The sequence below is a fragment of the Gymnogyps californianus genome, chromosome 13 (assembly GCF_018139145.2).
Source record: "Gymnogyps californianus isolate 813 chromosome 13, ASM1813914v2, whole genome shotgun sequence".
NCBI lineage: Eukaryota > Metazoa > Chordata > Aves > Accipitriformes > Cathartidae > Gymnogyps > Gymnogyps californianus.
In genome coordinates this window covers 22518194-22537612 of record NC_059483.1, presented here as the reverse complement: position 1 = coordinate 22537612, position 19419 = coordinate 22518194, and the positions used below count along the sequence as shown (strand labels likewise).

The 19419-nt window shown below is 40.1% G+C and overlaps 1 protein-coding gene across 2 annotated transcripts; it reads left to right on the top strand.

The window, feature by feature from the left end:
- The first annotated feature begins 281 nt into the window (after positions 1-281).
- Positions 282-15812, top strand: RAB43 (RAB43, member RAS oncogene family). Of its 2 annotated transcripts, XM_050904496.1 has the most exons (3): positions 282-485; positions 10640-10823; positions 11752-15812. In XM_050904496.1, exons 1-3 carry the CDS (start codon positions 282-284, stop codon positions 12003-12005), a joined length of 642 nt encoding a protein of 213 aa, XP_050760453.1. In that variant the 3' UTR covers positions 12006-15812. The 2 variants fall into 2 exon arrangements, with proteins under 2 accessions (XP_050760453.1, XP_050760454.1); XM_050904497.1 differs by lacking the exon at positions 11752-15812 and having other exon boundaries at positions 282-471; positions 10640-10791.
- Positions 15813-19419: the final 3607 nt, after the last annotated feature.

Genomic DNA, 19419 nt, shown 5'->3' with positions numbered 1-19419 from the left:
CCGCAACGAGCAGGGTCCCGTTCCCCACTCCCCCCCCGCCGCGAGGCAGGCGCGGTGCCCCAGGCGGTAGCCGAGCCTGCGCTCGACCCTTCCGCCAGCCCCGCCGCCGCCCCGGCTGCGGGCAGGCATGGCCGGGAGGCGGCCGCCACGGCCGGGGCGGAGAGAGGGAGGGGGCGGGCGGGAGGCGGGCCCAGCGCTAGGCCGGGGGCGGCGGGCGCTGCGCAGAGCCCCGGCTCCCCTCGGCGGCGGCGGCGGGCGGAAGGCCGGAGGGCGGCAGCGCCATGCCCGGCCCGGCAGCGCCCGGCCCCGACCCGGAGGAGAGCTACGACTTCCTCTTCAAGCTGGTGCTCATCGGGGACGCCAGCGTGGGCAAGACCTGCCTCGTGCAGCGCTTCAAAACCGGGGCCTTCGCCGAGCGCCAGGGCAGCACCATCGGCGTGGACTTCACCATGAAGAGCCTGGAGATCCAGGGCAAGCGGGTGAAGGTGAGCGGAGCGGCGGCCCGGGGCGGAGGGAGCGGCCCGACACCCCGCCGCTCCGGTTCCGGCGCTGGCGGAGCGGGCGGGGAGCTGTGGCTCATCTCCCAGCCCGGCGCCGCGGAGCTCTGGGCCGGCACAGCCGCCGAGATGCCGGCGGGGCCGCCCGGCCCGACTGCCGGAGGAGGTGGCGGCGGCGGCGAGACGGTGGCTGGCGGCGAGCGGTGCCGCCCGTCCGGCGTGCCCCGCCTGAGGGCAGCTCCCGCTGCCCGTGCCCCGGCCCGCTGCTGACTTGTCCGTGCGCTGCTGCTGTGCTCAGAGGACGGGCTGCTCAGCGCCGGTGCCGCCTTCCCAAAGAGCTCCTACGGGCGAGGAGGGACCAAGCGCATCCATTAACTTGTTTTGCTACAGCAGGACCGGCTGTGCAGCCGCAAGCCGGACTGGCTCCTCGTTAGCACCCCACCGACACTGGTAAAAGCCCCGTTGCAAACCCGCGCCTCGGGACGCGCTCTGCCTCCCTTGTACTGTAACTGCAGCACCCCTCTCTTCAGTCAGGCTTCTGGCGATGGTTTATTTACGAGCGAGGAGGAACCTCAGCTGGACTGTCATGCTTCCAGAAGGGGATGTGGAACTGGCAGATTGAGAGAGGCTGGGGGAGCAGTTCTTAAATTAGGCAAATTTAAAAGTTATCTTAAGACACTGTTTGCAGGGTGTCTCAGAAAGTGCAACTCTTATAGTTCTTCTCAAACCAGAACAAATCGACCCTAAATTTGACTTCTGCTTTTCTTATGCTGGAGAAAATCAGCTAGTTGTTAGGGTTAGAAAGAGGATAGGACATTGACCCCGTGGAGTTATCCTCAGACTCTCAGTGGCACAGATTCCCTACAACAGACTGGGCCTCTGAGCACAGAAGCATGATCAAACAGCAGGGAAAAAAGGCTTAAAGCACCTGCAGTTTGTAGGGGGCTGCTGGGATAAATCCTTTCAGCCCCCTCCAGAATGGAGTCATACAACTAGCCTTACATATCCCCAGTGGGACTAAGAAGAACTTAATGCAGTCACTGCCTGGGAAAGATCATGAAACTGTAAAGCTTCTGGTGACACAGAAATACGGTAATTGCAGTTGAATTTTGGTCTGTGTTTACTAAAGTAGGTGTCAAAGTCCTCTGTTGTCTTTTTCTTATAAATTAACTTTGGTGAGCAGAATATTAAGCAGAGAAAGTTGCAGAAAATGGAAGACAGGAAGGCTCACCTTTTTTAGGAAAGGAGGGGGATTAGAAGTTCCACACCTAGCAAAGGTGTTTATTTTCTTGGTAGTATTATACCGTTTCCTGTCATGTGTAGCTGGGGTTAGCAGTTGAAAAGGAAGCTCACATTTTCTGTTCATGCTATTAGTACCTCTTCTGTGCTTTCTAGCAAGTGAGCTGTTAGAAGTGGGGTTTCTCCTTTAAGATTGAAACCTAGCTCCATTTAAATGCTAGGCACATAGAAAGTGACAAATGTGTCTGTTCCTGGTGCCAGGGGTCTCAGCCACGGACTTCAGGAGTAGGGGAGGACTAGCCCGGGAAATAACCCAAACTTCCTAGGTGTGCTTTTTCACATTGTCAGTACTTACACCTGAATAGTCCTGTATTAGTAGTCAGTCTGTAACAAAACCTGTGGATTATTTCTAAGTATTTTACAAAAAAACAAGTAAGAAAATGCAAGCTCTTGAGGCTTTTTTCTTTGGATTGTTCTGTACTTCCACTTAGGAAAAAAAATTAGGGATGCACAGATTGAAGAAGACTATTTTAAGCATTACTTCAGGAAAATTAATCCAACATTGTTGCCGATTTACCTTACAGACATTTTTGTTAGCTGCTGAGTCAGGGACACAGCTAGAATATGAAAACATTTGCTTGGAGTTGTTTTTTGTTTGGTCTGTTAAGGTGTGGGTTGTATGTGAAGTTTAAATTCCAGTCAGGCTTTTCCACTTGGATTGAGATTTCAGAGCAGTCCATCTAATCTGAGTAGGTTTGTTCAGCATGCTACAGGAAACAGAAAATAAGGAGGCATTTTATGATACTTTTGTGAGCTCCCTTATAAAGTAGGCAAGTAGGTGTATGTATCTTGCACATTTTACAAATTTGGTTTTGGTGTAGGTTATAGTGATTCTAGGAGGAGCACTTTAGCTATGTGAACAGCTCGTATCCTAACCCGTTAGTAAACAAGCCTATACATGTGCTCTGTGAGAGATGCACTGTGTTTGTTGTTGTTTCTGTCTCAGTCACGTGAGACATACTTGTTTAAAAGAGTTTCAGATAAATTGTTGATTGGGATGCCTCAAATCAAGAGATGTTCAGGACATGTTTAAGATGAAATTTGTTTGACCTTACAAAAAGAGCCCTACAAAAGCATGCCAGGTGATTCTCTGTGCTGCTCCGATTGCATTATGGGATTATGCTACTCAAGACAGTATCTTCATAACAAATGTGAAGGCTTGTTTTCTTTTTAGCAAATGGTGCAGGAATGAGAAAATTCCCATTTTTATAACGTTTTATAAGCTCATCTTTAGAAGTTCCTTCAGAACAATAGTGTGTACAAAAAAAGTCCCAAGGAGCTTTTGAATACTACTTGCTCCGCATCCCCAGTGGCCTAAGCTTCATTTTTAGTCAGGCTAAGGATAGTATTACAACACAACTGAGTATGAATTGGATGCTTATTTTGCGATTGAAACAAACATTATAAGGTTAATTGTGCTAGTGTCCCTTTCTGTTTAAAACTTCATATGTTGTCATTACAGTTACATAATGTTTCTGAAACATTTGGAGCCCAAGGATTTTAAGTTTCACTTCCATTTGATGCATTTTTGTTGGATGAGGGAAAAGAAGCATGTTGGGATACTAAAAGTTAAGGTTCTGCAAATAACTTTTTTTTTTAACTCAAGACTTTCCTTGCGTCTTAAAGCTGTATTCTTTCAAGTGTCTCAAATGATATTTCATACACTACTGCTTCATCATCTACTGAAGCTGACTAAACTTCATATGTAAAGAGACGTTAGTGCTCGAGAAAGGAGCTATTCATGGACAGTCCTGATAACTGAAGCTTTCTCTTTAGAAATAAAACAGTGAAGCGCTGGTATCGTAAGCTTCCCCAATATGTGCTAACCCTGATTTGCAGAGATTTACCACTTCCAGAGAGGAAGAATACATAAGCTTGTCTGTGCCATCCAGTCTTCTGTTTCTCTTCCTGTTCTTTAAGATCTCCAATTGCAATTTGAGGTATTGTCCAGTGGGATTATACAAGCCAGTTGCCTCTGGGACAGGCTGCTGTGAGCCCTGGGCTCTTGGAGGCATTGGAGCTATAAGGCAGGCCATGTAGCACAGAGCCAGGCAGGGATTCGGCCGATCTAGCACACTGGCTTCTAATGGAACTTCAAAGTCAAAGCTACCTGTGATGACCACCTTGATTTTTATCACACAGGCAAATTCTGACCAGCATATATCCAGAATTTCCCCCCCTCAGCTTTATGAAACATCTGCAGTCCATCTTCATTTAAAAAACCCACTCTAGTATGTGCTGTTTAACAGGCTGAAATTGTGCCATACTACTCTCTATAAAATACATCCTTCTTAGCTGGCTAAATCCTAGAGTACAGCCTGTAGTTCCCAAAAGTTGTGGTTGTTGACTTAATGCATAGTGATTAAAGTCCTATTGATAAAATAATTACTTGCTCTTTGAGCGATAGAAAGAATCTGGCAAACAGAACAAAAATGTTTTGTAACTGTTATGTCACTGTAAGAAAAGATATTTATAAAACAGTGGAACTAAGATTTTACATAATGATAGGCAAGGACATTCCTAAGTCCAAGTCCATGAATTGTGGTTAGTAATAACAAAATTCCTCTTCTTTTGATGAATTCCCTCCTGTGAACTGATAAACTAATTGAGTATCTTTAATGTCTACTTTATGCTGTCATTTCATAGTGTTTTATATACACTGAATATTTTTTCCTTTATGCCATAGTTTCTCTCTGTCTTACTATATCTTTCAGAAAGCAGCAGGAGAGAAGGACATTTGAAAACAAACACATTCCTTTTATAACAAATACTTCTTTATGTATCACTGCACTTTTTAATTTACAAGGTTTTTCAGCCCATATGATACCAAGATTCTTGGCTTTTATTCATGGCTGTAACTATATTCCTTTCAGAATGGCCCAAAATGTAATGTGTCATCTGGCCAAATTGCAAGTAATATAAATTATGACTTGTTAACTGTCTTCTCTCCTGACTGTTGTATTTAATAACATTGCTAAACAAATACAAATGAAGCTATTGGTTATTACATGGAAGCAATATTCTTTGATATCCAGAGGAAAGTGTAGCGCTCTGTCATCTACTTTGACACTCATAATGCTAGGGCAAACAGGAATGCTGCATTCCCAGCAAACAGGGATTCCTCATTCTCTGAAAATTTTGTAGGGAAACAGTTGAATGGAGCAGTTTATCCTAACTGTTCTGTGTATGAATATCACTTTAAATTTAAATACATTGCCATACAGATGTTAGTTTTGTTGCTTTTGGCAAAAAACTGTATAGATTAAGTTGCAAAATTGTTTCAATAAGTCTTTTTTAGGAGCAAGTGTTGTGATTTGCCAGCGTACAGAAATATATATTATTGTTTGCCATTTGAGATGACAGGATTTAGACACAGTCAGTTGGTTGAGAATCATTTAGCACAGTCTTTGCATCCATTTCACTACCGGGAAATTTTATGGAAGTTGCTGTATTTTGAAGAATTCATAGCACAAAAGAGACATTTCTATCTTTGTAAAAAAAAGTATCAGCTATAGGATGTAGTTTGTTATTATTAATGCTGCTTCACAAGCAAAAGTAAACCTGAACTCCTGTGATACTTTAGAAGAATCAGGAAAGTACTTAATAAATTATGTAGGAAGTAAGGGAGGGAGAAATTATTTAACGTGTCTTGAGGCCATTTGTTAAGCATTAACCTTTGATAAACTATGTTTATCAATGCAAGAAGAATCCACATCAAACCGTTTGATAATACTTATTTACTATGCTCTTTGGTCAACCTGTCACTCACTATTTTCAACACTGTCTATTTCTATAGTTGAAACTCTGCTTTCTTTAAGCCTAATCAGACATCCCAGAATGATCTTCCAGAGACCCACCATAAATTTTACCACCTTCTGTTCTCCTTACATCAAGTTGAAACATCCCTTGTTTCAGTTTTTCTCTGGTGTCTCTCATCTTCCCATTGTGTGCCACTGAAGAGCCTGGCTCAATCTTCTTGATAACCTCCTCACAGGTACTGGACAGTGGCTAATAGGTCATCTCAAATCCCTCTCCCATGCTGAATAAGCCTGTTTCCCTTGGACTCTTCTCACAGGGTATGTACTCCAATTACCTGACCATCTTGATGGCCTGCCACTGAACTTGCTCCAGTTCTTCTATGTCTTTCTTGTATGGGGGGCCCAAAACTGGACACTTTTTTAGCTGGAATCTAATAACTGCTGAATAAAGGGGAATAATCACCTCCCTTGACCTACTGGCTTCACTCCTGTCAATACAGCTCAGCATGCTGCCAGGACACACTGTTGGCTCCTGTTCAGCTTGCTGTCTGCAAAGACCCCCAGGGCCTTTTCAGCACAGCTGCTCCCCAGCCAGTCAGACCCTAGTGTGCATCCTTGCAGGGGGTGAATGACATATACTCCTGGTATACTCCTTCCCAACAGGAAAAGATGAAAAAGCAAATATGAAAAGATGTTCAAGACTTTGTCTGATGTATTTATGGAAAGCTCCAATTCTACGGTGATTATATGGAGTCATGAAAAATCTTACAGGAGTTAGTAGTTGGTTTAGCGCTTTTGCTGTTCAGTACCAGCCAGTGCTAAGGGCTCTGCTGTCCAAAAAATTCAAAGCTAAAAGCAGATCAAAATAACCAGCTTTTGTAAGTAAATGGGCATTCAATGGTGAAACAATTAGCACAAGAAAGGTGGTTCCTTGTCTTTGTTCACTTAGGGTATTCTGTCATATTCTCCTGAACAATGAGTATTTATTCTCTGTTCTTCATCCTGTCCTCATTTGTTTTTAGAGATGGTCCCCCTGAAGGCCTGCTACCAATCTCTTATTTCATAGGTGTTTTTTCTTAGTATCCTCAGATGAATTTAACACAATTGTCCAGTAATCCCAACTTCTCTCTGTGTTTCTTATACCAAAATTGCTGCCAAAGCAATTACAAAATCAGGAATTGCTTAAAAAGGTTACTAAGTGACAGACACGGCTTCCATCACATTATTTACAAAGCTGAAGCACTTAAATTGAGGAAATAAATAATTAAGAACTTTGTGTCATATACTGCATATGTGATACACTTATACAATACAAAAGAATATATGGTCGTATCTTTTTTTGTAACCTGTGGCTAGTACAGTTCATTTGGTATTTTGATTTTAACATCTAACTTATTTTGAGGGGCTTTTAAATGAGAAATACTAAGACTAAATTTTTTTCCAAAGAATTTGCAATTGTTATTTCTTGTCAAGAGTTACATACTTGTAAATATAGTTTAACAGAGAGACTATATAAAATTTTTACTATAAAACGGTGGTTTTAAATTATAGTTGTGATTGGCATTTATATATAGTTGTCATGTTTCTTTTTCAATAGAATTCTCTGAAATGTATCCTGTACACCTACTGGAGATAATAGTGTTTACTTAGGATAGGAACTGGTATTTTTGTAGTGACTTCAATTATTTTTTTAATCGTATATCAGACTGATTCATGCTATACAGAATTATTTTTCTTAGAGTTTTCTAAAGGTGCTGTCAAGTAAATTAGCTATATTTTGCCTTTAGGAATGTATCTTGCTTTAAATTACGTAATCTGGTTATAATACTTGCATACTCTGTGTGTTCTGTAGTGTGTGTTCTTACTGATTTAAAATAAGACAGTTATTAAAACTTCAAACAATGTGACAGGACAGGTTTTCAAGCTTCCAGATTGTAAGGAGCGAGTTGTGATCAGGCCCCCAAAAAGTACCTTTGCACACTGAGCATGCTGCAAGGCAGACTGATTCGTACTAGCTGAAGCTACCATCTCTGGATGGGAGCTTGGATCGGTTCACACCCACCTTCAGCAACAAGTTAAACTGAAGGGGCATATTCATGACTGGTTCAAGACAACTTTGCCATTGCTCTAAAGGATCATCGTACCTTCCTCCCTGTGCAGTCTGCATGCTTTCAGTACCATGTGGCTGTGTAATTAGTGTTAACCCTTCAAACAAAAGGAAAAACCCTATTTTTCAGTTACATCAGTGAATTAAGCTATATGGTGAATCAGATTAACAGGTGCTAGTTTCAGTGCAGGGAGAGGGCAAGGATATGCAGCTGGGATGGCAAGTCTTTGATGACAGTATTGTCTTCGTTTGGCTTAAGCAAGTCATTAAACCATGCTCCTATTTGACTGACTTTCCCTGAAACAAAGAGTGAGCGCTCCCCTGGCTCCTTCTGCCAGCAGAAGTGATGGGACCAGTGACAAACAGGTCTATCTGTGGGTATATGTGTTTGCAAAGCAAGTATCTGCTTATGGGTGTAATACACACTGTAGTCTCAGCAATGAAAGCAAAACCACAACAAACTGAAGATCATGTAAAAAGCTAAATGATTCAGAGCCCTTACACAAAACAGGAGTGACAAGTAGGGGAGCATGAACTTCAAATGCCTGAGGGAAAGAGCTTACCTGGAGAATGTGGGCTGGGAGGAAGACTGCTGTTTGAGCTCCTGAGAAGGTCAAACCCGTGGCCTGTGCTGTTCCCAGCAGGACACTCAGGGCTTCAGCAACTTTGTACGTTCAGTCCTGTGAACACACAGACGTAAATGCTTAAGTAAAAAAATTTGTGGGGGTGCTGTGAGATCTTGCTGGTGACATTTTGAGGTTGCTCTATCACTATTGAAAAGCTGTGGAAACTGGGGAGGACCAGAGAAAGGCAAGTATCGTACTCATCTTCAGAAAGGGCAAGAAATCCTGGGAACTACAAGCTGGTCAGACTCATTTTGGTCCCTGGGAAAATCACGAAGCAATTCTTCCCGGCAGAATTAAGTTCTGACCCCACTTTGAGCAGGCAATTGGCTTTGTCACCTCCCAAAATCTCTCCCAACCTCAATGATTCTGTGATTCTATGGAATGTATTTATACTGAGGTTTTCAAAATCCAGTATACAGCACAAGGCCCAAGACTGGCTTGCTCAGTCACTCTGCAGGTAAACCACTTCTGTTTATACCATGTGAAAAGTGTAAGCTATTTTTTTTTTTTTTTAATTTAAAAAAGTTTATCATTCTTCTGTATGTGCAGAATCTCTCAGACCTCTCCCAAGAGTTGGGTAATCATCATTAGCCTTGTTTTGCACTTGGCCTAATCAAGTATTGAGATTTAAAACTATGTAACAGACACAAAGGTCTAGTGGGAGACTTGAGTACAGAGAACATCATACATAAACCTGCCATGCTTCCTTGTCTCTAGTAATTGTCTGTTGACTGCTCTAAATCATGATCTGCTCCATTAATAATCATTGCTTTGTGGTTTTCTGTTTTCTGAGTCCATTACAGTCCCTTCCCCTTCTCTGAGAAAACTCTTACCAGGACTGAGAAGTACTTTTTCATTGGGTTGATTCCTTTTAAGCTGTACATATATCATTTGGGATCTAAATGCTTGGTTAGCACAGGAAAGTGATCTGATCGGTACAGCCTTTTCCAAAGTGAAAGTTGCTGCTCAAACATGCGACAGAGTCAGAAGATACAAACAAAATACTAATGTGCAAAAGACATAAATGGAAAAATGATTCCATATTATTTGGTATAAAATATCACTGGCACGTTGTGTTAAGTTGTTGTTAGCTTTTTAAAATAAAGAGGTTCAGGGAGAGGGGAAATAATACATAACAGGTCCACAATATGGGAAGATGAAAAAACCCAGGAGTATTTACTTATGTCCTGTCTCAGTTAAGAGCAGATGCAGAATATAAGGAATGGCACAAAAAGAGAAGCAGTGGTCTCTCATTTATCATTTGGGGATAGAGAAGTGAAAGTGCAACAGAAGGACAGAAAATAAAAAATTTATAAAAGGAAATTCTTTGGTTTCATTGCTACCATATATTGAAATCAAGAGCTTTGAAAGATTCAAAAAGGATTAGAGAATTATATGGAGGATGAGAACATCCACAGTTACTTTAGATTAAAAGCTTCTGGAATATAAGCCATCATGTTTCCAGGACATTAGACAACCTATAAAACAAGGGGATTTAAAAAGAAATTTTCCCTATGAGCAGGATATTGTGTTTGTCCACTCTGAGTTATTTGGCTTCTTCCTCTGGAACATCTAGTACTGGGAACTCAAACCCTGATACTAAACTCATAGTTCTTATGCTGCTGGATTTAGGCAAAAGTATGTAAGCTAAGCATTTCTTCTTCTTGCCCAGATGTAATGTCTGTTCTACCACCTAAAAAAGGACAGGTGACTAGACTGACTAGATCTTTGACTGACTTTATTGAAACCCAGAATTGTTGGCATTTCTTTTATACATTCTTTTATACATTTTATGTATTCTATATATATTCTTTTAATTGTCTTATATTTCCTTATAAAACAGCATCAGTGCTCTCAGATGATACTACCACATCCACTCTAGTTGCTACTGTCCCTGTAGCAGAACTGGCAAAACTACGTCAGTACCACAGACAATATGCTAGCAAAAACCCACCCGTAGTTTCAGTGACACACCAGCTGATGAACTGGAGTGGCTTGGCTATGGGCTAACATCTTGTTTTGCTAACTCTGCTAGAGAAGGTGACAAAGGGATAGGGCTGGACACACAAGTGATAACTTCATAATCTGCCACAGAAGGATGCATCAGAGCTCACCTGCAGGAACCCGGAGTGTCTCAATTGATACAGATAAAAACTTTGAGCAGCCAAGTGCAAAAAGGTTCTCCAGTGTATATTATTATCCTTAAATCATGAACAAAGGACTAGAAAAACCTGATGCCAGAATGTATTACGTATAAGGAAGATTTATAACAAGGCTATTGATTCAAGTCCTATCTTTTGATTCAGGAAAGCTTGCTAGCCAGTGTCTCACTGTATGCTTTGTTTTATTTAGTTGCAGATCTGGGACACAGCTGGCCAGGAGAGATTCCGAACTATCACACAGAGTTATTACCGCAGCGCCAATGGAGCAATCCTAGCCTATGATATCAGCAAGAGAGGCTCTTTCCTGTCCATTCCTCGCTGGATCGAGGATGTGAGAAAGTATGCCGGTTCCAACATAGTACAACTACTGATTGGTGAGTTAAAAATATCAATACCAAGCACTACAGGTTACCGTACAATGTAATTAGTTGCAATACTTATTTAAGATGGTTAGAAGTTTTACTTTTGGTTGAAGTTAAGATGTATGTAATAGATAAGATTGGAAATTTTCCCAATTTTTTTTTTTTAATTAGAAAGTGCTGATTCATCAAAACAGAAATGTTCTGCTTTGATTAACTTCTCTTAAGAAGTAGACAGCTTTGCATCAGAAGCCAGCTTTGAATCCTTTGCGTCTCACTTAATGGAGAACTGGGTACCCAGGATTTCCAGGTTCTGAGGCACAGCTGCTGTGGAGCTATTCTCATGATAAGGATCATAAGGTTTCCAGGGCCCGGAGAAGCTCCATCAGATCAAGCCGATGTGTTTTGGCAAACTGGAACACCCATGTACTTCAGCAGACAGGGGATTTCAGAAGGACTTCGGGGCAATCAGGGTTTGTCAGTTCTCTGCTAGAAGTTCTGCTTCCCAGCCCCAATGTTTTTGACTCAGACGCAGCTCTTGGGGCCTGCAGACCTGCTAATACAATGTCAGTACTATTCTAGATTTCCCTAGGTACCAGCAGACTACTGTTGTTTTCACAAAATGGTTTTAACTTTCATTTCTAGCCCATTTTTCTTCTGTTAAGGTCTACAGCCACCACTCTTTAGTTACGGACTTTTTCTGTTCTCTATACGAGTCATACAGAAATAGAGGTTGGAAGGGACTTAGGAGATTATCTAGTCCAACCTCCTGCTCAAAGCTAGGCTAATGTCAGGTTGGTCAGGGCCTTTTTAGTCAAATTTTGAAAATCTCCAAGAATGGAAATTCTGCAGCTTCCCTGGGCAACCTGAGAACTTCCTGCTAAATACTTACTCTGACATAAATAGTCGTTATAAATTACTCTGTTGTTTCTTTTTCTTCCAGGAAACAAGTCTGACCTAAGTGACCTTCGAGAGGTTCAGCTGGAAGAAGCTCAGAGTCTGGCTGAACACTATGATAATATCATCTGTGCCATAGAGACCTCTGCGAAAGACTCCAGCAATGTGGAGGAGGCTTTTGTGAAGATGGCTACAGAGCTCATGATGAGGCATGGAGGCCCTATGTTCAGTGAGAAGAACACTGACAGCATCAAGCTTGACAGCAAAGACGTTGTAGAAGGCTGGGGGTGTGGTTGCTGATATGAGCTAGGTGGTATCCCTAACTTTACTGGAATTTAGATGGTGCTTCACCCTAATGCTGAGTAGCATGGTAGCCATATTCTTCTCCTCCTGTGAAACCAGCAATTTTGTAGAAGTTAGACACAATCCTGTTTGCTTTGGTGTCTTATTTTTAAAAAGGGACTCTTGAGAGGTAGTCCTAAAAGTCAAACCCTCTGAAAAACTTACTCAACATTTGTCCCCACCATTTTCTTTTCTGTAACCTTCGTACAAGTTACAAAAGTGGCGGAAACAACTTCGAACTGGTGATATGGGGTGGGGAGACAGATGGTTGGGGAAGAGACTGATGCACGCCCAAAGTTCTGAAGCATTTAGCATGGGACTGTTGGCAAAGGAGGTCGCTTTTGGAATAGGCAATCTTGACAGTGTCTTTAAATCCTCAGCACTCCACCGATGACCAGAAAGTGACAGTGTCTTTCATAAAGGTATTTCAAGTTTCAGAATACCCAGTGTTTTGATTACAGGACCAAACAGCAGCCACCTGTCCTAGGGCATATGGATTGCTAGTTAGTATTGGAACAGGCCCAGGTGGGGAAGCCTTCTCTCAGGTTTTATTATAATTTTTTTAAGTTGTTATTTTAAAAAAAAGCAAAATCGGCCTGAGCAATATCACGTGACTTGCTGTCAAGCAGGATTGGACCAGTGTAGTTATTTTAAATACAGTCTTGAGGAGAGGATAGATGCATTTCATTTGTTATTGTTTGCACAGTGATAGCTCCCTTTTCCAAGTGGGTATCATTGAGTTTTTGCCCTCAGGTCTCTTAATTTCATTCCACAACTCAAGACCTGCACCACTGGAAACAGGAACTGGAGAAACCTTGAACTGATGGGTAGCCATGATCTCCTGCCATGTGCCTAATGGTCATATACAGGGTTAATTCTGGCCATACATTTGACATTATGTTACCAGACTGTTTATTGCTTAAGTGGCATAAGTGGATTTGGGTTTTGTGGGTTTTTTTGTTTTTGGGTTTGTTTTTTTTTTTTTAAACTATCTCTTTAAATACAATCTGGGCATATAATGGGAAAGACGACCTCAGAATAGCTGAAAACTACATGCATTGCAACTTCTTGGTTGTAAGAAATCAGCGTCTTTTTGAGTGATTCCCTCCCAACTTTGTACTCAACTGCTTCCCTCTCCCTATCAGAAGTTACCAATTGCTTTTCATTTCTTGAAAACACTCAGCAGGAAAAATCTTCCACTGTTGATCAAAAGTCTACATTGTTAAGTGAAATAGATTTCATAATTCAACTACACATAGCTGTCTTTCAGATTCAGCTCTGTATTATATGTTGTAGATGCAGTTGAAGTACCGATGGCAGCAGTCCTCTCTGGATTTACACTCTCAAGCACCTTACAAAAATGGATTTGCAAAGGGAGCAGAAGCAGGATTATTTTTAACTCTGCAGTTAAAGCAAAGGTGTTCAGAGGTGACAAGTGATTTTTGCAATCCTGATACTTTGAAGGAGCTCATTTTCAGAAAGCAGCCACTTAAAGTGAAGTCACTTGTCCCTTTTGAAAACCTTGATCAAAAAGGACCTGGACTGGTTTGCTACTAGGGCTACACCAGTTTTTAGCCATTCAACATATCCAGTATCACGAAAATCAGGAAGATTTAAGAAAGGGCTAATGGATCCTAATTTCAATACTATTCATCTTCCTACAGAAAATATTAAACCATTCTCTGGTCTTTCTGTTTTTTTTTTAAACTACTAGGTAGATAATTGAGGAGTTAGTTACATATGCTTTGTAGCCTGTTTGCTTCTAATCTAAGGGGCTAGTTTTCAAGTTTTATAGTTGTAAGAGTGAAAGGCCTTAAATTTTCCAATTAGTATAGTTTTCACAACTCTAATGTTTTATATGGAAGGGCAGGTTGAGCTGCAGTACTCAGTAGTATTTTTGGATAGTTTTCCAAGACATTCCCAGCTCTCCTACATCCAAAGATAATGGGCAGTAAGTGTCCAGCAGTAGCTAGACACTGAAAATGAGAATTGTCCAAACTCTAGATTTGTTAGTGATTAGCAAACCCTGTATTCCACTCTCAGGAGAAACTATGAAGACAGTCCAAGCTAAAACTCAGTCCTGATGACTGCTTTTCCTCCTGGTTAGATGGTCCTTAAGATACAGAATGCTAGCAAGCATTTGACTTTATGTCATGACATATTATAGTTTACATTTGTAGGTAGCAGTCCTGCAGTTCTGCATGCTTGAACATGGACCCTCAGATAAACTCAGCCTCCCACTATTTGCAGGATTAGTGCCAAATTATTTAAGCCATGCTGATAAAAATTCACATGCATTTAAGAACAGAATTGCTACTACTCAGATTGAAATCAGTAGTTTACATAGTAACTCATCTTAAAACTGGAGCAAGATGCAAAATGAACATAAATCCTGCTTCCAATGCAGTGAATGATTGTGTTTTTACAGTAGATGGAGAACTGAGGAATTATTGATTCATTTCCTTAGTTTTGAGGTTTGTTTAGTAAATGAGTAGAATTAGACCAAGCACTATACTTTTCCTTACAATTTGCCCCCATATATCTCTTATGCTAGTCTTGAAGGTTGAGACTCTGTCTGCAGGTTAGTCTGTTTCAGTCAGAAAACATGAAATAATACAGCATCAGTGATTTGTTCGCTGTGTTTTCAAATGAAGGCACCAATTCAGGTTAGTTTTCATTTTGCTGTAGAAAACTAAGACTATGGCTTTAAGTTAGCTTTGTCTTCTAACTCTTGGCTCTTCTGTGTTGTAACAAGTGTAATACAAGTTTGCATGCCCTACCTAACTGAACAAAAGGGAACAAAGAAATAGACTGAAGACCTGGTTTATTTTTTCAGGTTAGTAGTGCAGATATGAATGACAGTGCTTGGGCTGGTGATAGTAAAAAGCTATTTCAATTACCAAACCCTTTCTTTGTCTATTAGTAATAGCACAATACTCACTAGGCTGATAGCTTCTGGACCAGAAATAAATTAAACAGTAAACGTAACTTAAAGCTTTTCACTCCCTTTCTGAAGACTTTTATTAAATCTGTAGTTCACACACATAGCTATGTAATTCAAGTATTAGGAAGACAGTCCTGTTGGTTTAATTGCATTAATCCTATTGAAACCAAAAGGATACCTGGGTGAAGAGAGTGAGTAGCAATAAACCTGAGATTTACGGGTAAAAACCTCAGTTTCAAATCTTGGGTTACAAATGTGCACTGATGTACATCAAGTGAATAATTCAGTAGTGCATGATCGGAGTTCACAGCATAAACATTTGCCAAGAAACCTGTTTACTGGCAGTTGAACATTAACAAGACTATGGTGCAGTAATTGCTTTTAAGCAGATCTCCTTGGCTGACCATGTATTTGCATTAGTATTTATCATTTATTTTTGGCAGTACCCAATGCGTGCAAAGTATTACAAAAACACAGAAGGGGATGTTGATCCCTGCCTTGTAACACTTAGGAGTGGAATGTAGAGGAAAATACTAAAATGAAATCATCAGCAGAATGTGGTTCCCAGGAGCGTGGGCATTGTTATCCTTTGCATTGATTTTGATTTAAGCTAATTTTATCTCCAGTTACTCATCCAGCCCATCATCATGGATGGAATTTGTACAAATATTTATAATTATGTAAATATAATACCAAATAAATGTCAGCCCAGAAACCTGCTAACATTTGCTTTGCAAAACAAAATTTCTAAAAAATGAAAATACTTCAGAGGAAAAGTCCTAATGATTTTATCACTCTCACTGTATTAGAAAGCAGGTCACTTTGGGGGTGGGGGGAAACTACAACACTAAATGAAGCCCAGCTAATACCACATAGATTTCCAAGAACTTCATGAAAAGTGGAGCTCTTGCTCAGTTTTTTTCTTTGCCTTTAAAGAAGATCATATTTATTTGAAGAATAGAGTTAATTGTCACATGCAAGATACATGCATTACTGCAGTAGTACATCACAGTATGTACGCACTCGCACAGTAGCAACCTCAAATAACATTAAAGCCTTTCCTTGATTTGCCGCAGTATATATTGTCCACTAAGATTTACACCTCCGTTTTATTTAATCTCATAGTCCCAGCCAGTTGACCATTTGAATGTCTTTTGCCATCTCATGCCAATCCTGAGGGAACTGGGAGGTAATAACATTATTAGTTTCTCTTCATGGGATTGTTTTACTCAATGTTATAATGAGAGTCTCTCTAAATCAAGATGAATGTATATGTTATTTCATTAATAGAAATTGTTTATCTTTACCTATCCTGCTTCCAAAACATTTATATATTAACAGATCACTGAAGTTTACCCTATTACATTATTTTGGGTAAACAGTGTGCTGGAGGAAAATGAAGTGAGAACAATATACGCTTTGTGAAACTGAAAAATAAAGTTACTCTCCTTTTGGTATCTTCCACCCTTGGAGAGTACTCAGTTTAACCCCTGTCAGTCATTCTCTGTGGAGACTTCACAGAAACAAACCAGGTTACGGGCAGAGTGTGCAACCAGTAAACGGAAAATCCAAGGAAATTGGAGCAAGTATGTACTCTTTTGTGAAGAGGTAGTTCTCACATGACTCGCTTTGCCCCAGTAGCTGATGATGACCACATAGCTTGTATTCCCACCCTTGTGGTACAAGAAGTGAGGCAATTAAAGAGCAACACATCTGAGGACACGTGTAGTTCTTGGTGGAATTGAAAGGAAATGAATCCCAAAGTTTAGGCTAATTACCCTAACCACTTAGTTATCCTTTCTCAAATGATACTAGGTTGTTTCATCAACTAAAAGGCATTCTAGATTTACAAATTCAGCAATAAAAGATGCCACATTGTTAATGTAGATTAATAGTTACATTTTATTACAGTTGTATAGTGACTTCAGAGTCACAGAGCAGAGTCCTTTATAATTCGGCTGTTCTCAGCTCTGACAATTCTTTTCCATGCTATAAGAAGAGATTCACAGATTTGGGAAATACTGTCTCAGTTTATTTTTGTAGTATCTTTTGGTGCTGATCATCCCACTGAGATTTCAGTTAGAGAACCAGCCTCCTGAGTATCTTAGTTTTTACTGGCCAGGTAATGTTAGATTTCTTTTAACTTTATTGAATTGGGTTATAGAGCTATTCAAAGCAGCAAAAAAATCTCAGATGGAAGCATTTAATTGCAATCCCCACTGCGTACTTTAGAAAAAAAACCCAAACTATTCCACAACTAAATGTTCTGATTTCCAGCACAAGGTTAGCCCTCTGCATCTTTTTTATAATTTCATTTTAGTTTACTTGGAAAATAGCGGGGTTACAAAATCAAAACAAACAAACCAGCCCAAATGTATATTTGCTGTCCATGGAATTGTTGCCAGAGGTTAGATAAAAATAGCCAGCATACTCTCCTATCCTAATCTTAGATAGCATTTTTTTAATATGACTGAAAAATAGTAAAATGCACTTTAAAAATAACTCTTTGAAGCACAAAAGGGTTGCGATTTTTTTTTCACTGTGTCTTTTTTAACAAGGGTTTCGATTACTTTAATACTGATAAAGGCAGTTACCTGTATTACATTCATAACTTTAGGTGTCACTGAAGACAGACTGTGTCAACAATTGTCTTGTTTTTCCATGTGAGTCAGCGGCCAGTGGAAAACAAGGGAACAGAATAACTTCACAAGAATGAGAAAAGTGAAGCAAGAGTAAGCGTCAGGGAAGATTTTCTATTTAGTCCCATTAAATGCGTTAGGTTTAATCAATGCTTACTCAGTTCAAAGAAAATACTTTCCTTCCCGAAGGTAAAATAATACACTACACAAATAGTTACAGGTCTTCCTGTTCACTTTTTGTACAACAGAAATTTGACTGCTGTTTATACTGAAGAAGAGTGGACTGCTAAACTAGTTAAGTGTATGGTAACAGCACAGTTTAACATTTGGAGACCTGTTAAATTGGCTTAAAGCTGTATTTAGAACCTGTTCCTTCCTATGAGATAAAAAGTATGTCTCTCTCCCCCAGGACACCATTTGAAAACCTTTAGAAGATCCAAGATCACACCTTGATAAAAATTTATTGAGGCTCTTTTTATCATTAGTCACTTTCCATGTTTCTTTTGCAAGATATTTTTAGACTTCAATTGAGTTATTTCCAATTCGATTATCCAACTGAACTGCTGACACTGATTTCTACTTTTTCAACCTCAAATTTAACAGAAAACTGAGGATTAATCTTCCTATCACAAAGCGGTGAAGGGCCACCAGATAGACTATAACTAACAGGTTTTTGCACATGTATAGCTATCAATCTCCTGCTCCTGTGACAGTTACTTAATATCTGTAATGTGTGTATATACTACACTGTACTCTGAGATCAATCAAGTCCAGCTTTGCAATCATTCATCCGAGTAGGCAGTGTAGGTCAGGGTAAGGTTATCAGGTAGGTATAGCAGCTTCACAAAGCTGCTTCTGTTTAAGCTACTTCTGTCTAAGGCATAGCTAGCCCGTTCAAAATTTGCTATTACAGCTAAATTACTACAAGTGAACTATTTTCTTTTCCTTTAGTCATAAACATAACATTAAAAAAATCCTACATTTCTATCTTTTAATTTTAAAGCCTAGACTAGGATACTAAGAACAGTAGTCACCTATTTTAAGCTTTCATAAGAACATACACCTTATCATTGACTCCTACTCTGTAGGAGTTTAAACCTTAATTCCCCCATGAACTCACTCGGGCATCTTAAAGTACACACTATTCAGATGTAATAGCTAGCTAAAAGGATCCACGTTTCTGTAAATTTTAACTTAAAGTACCTTACATATCACCAAAATTGTGGCAAGCTAGCAGTTATGACTTCTAATTGTTCAATCAATACAAAAAAACCTTATGACACAAAGATTATCTTCTCCAGATAAAAGCAGAGGAAAACATTAAATGGAAGACTGTATTTCCTTAGAAATTGTCTTTTTAAGGCACCTGAGCAACACAATCTGTATACTTCCAAAAGCCAGTCTCTTCAGTAACCACTAAGTAACAGCCTATTACACTGCACTGTGCTGTAGAACATGCAATGATCAGCACTCATTTTTTCTGCAATAAATTCTATGAGCAATATAGACTCATATGAAGATGTGAGGGAGTTATTTTGGGTGTCTAAACTATTGTATGTGAAAACAAGGGTATGACCGATTGTCCTTTGAACACGGCATGCAAACTTGTCTTGACAATTTGAAGGTACTTTTAAAAAGTGAGCTAAGAGCTGAATTTTCAGAGACATTAAAGCTGCAGACAGATGCCTACCAATGTCTTCAAAAGTATCTAGTTACCATTGCAAAAAAGCACAAAACTTGCATGGAACTGGTTTTGCACTAAAGGGAAATAGGTATCAGAAAAAAAAAA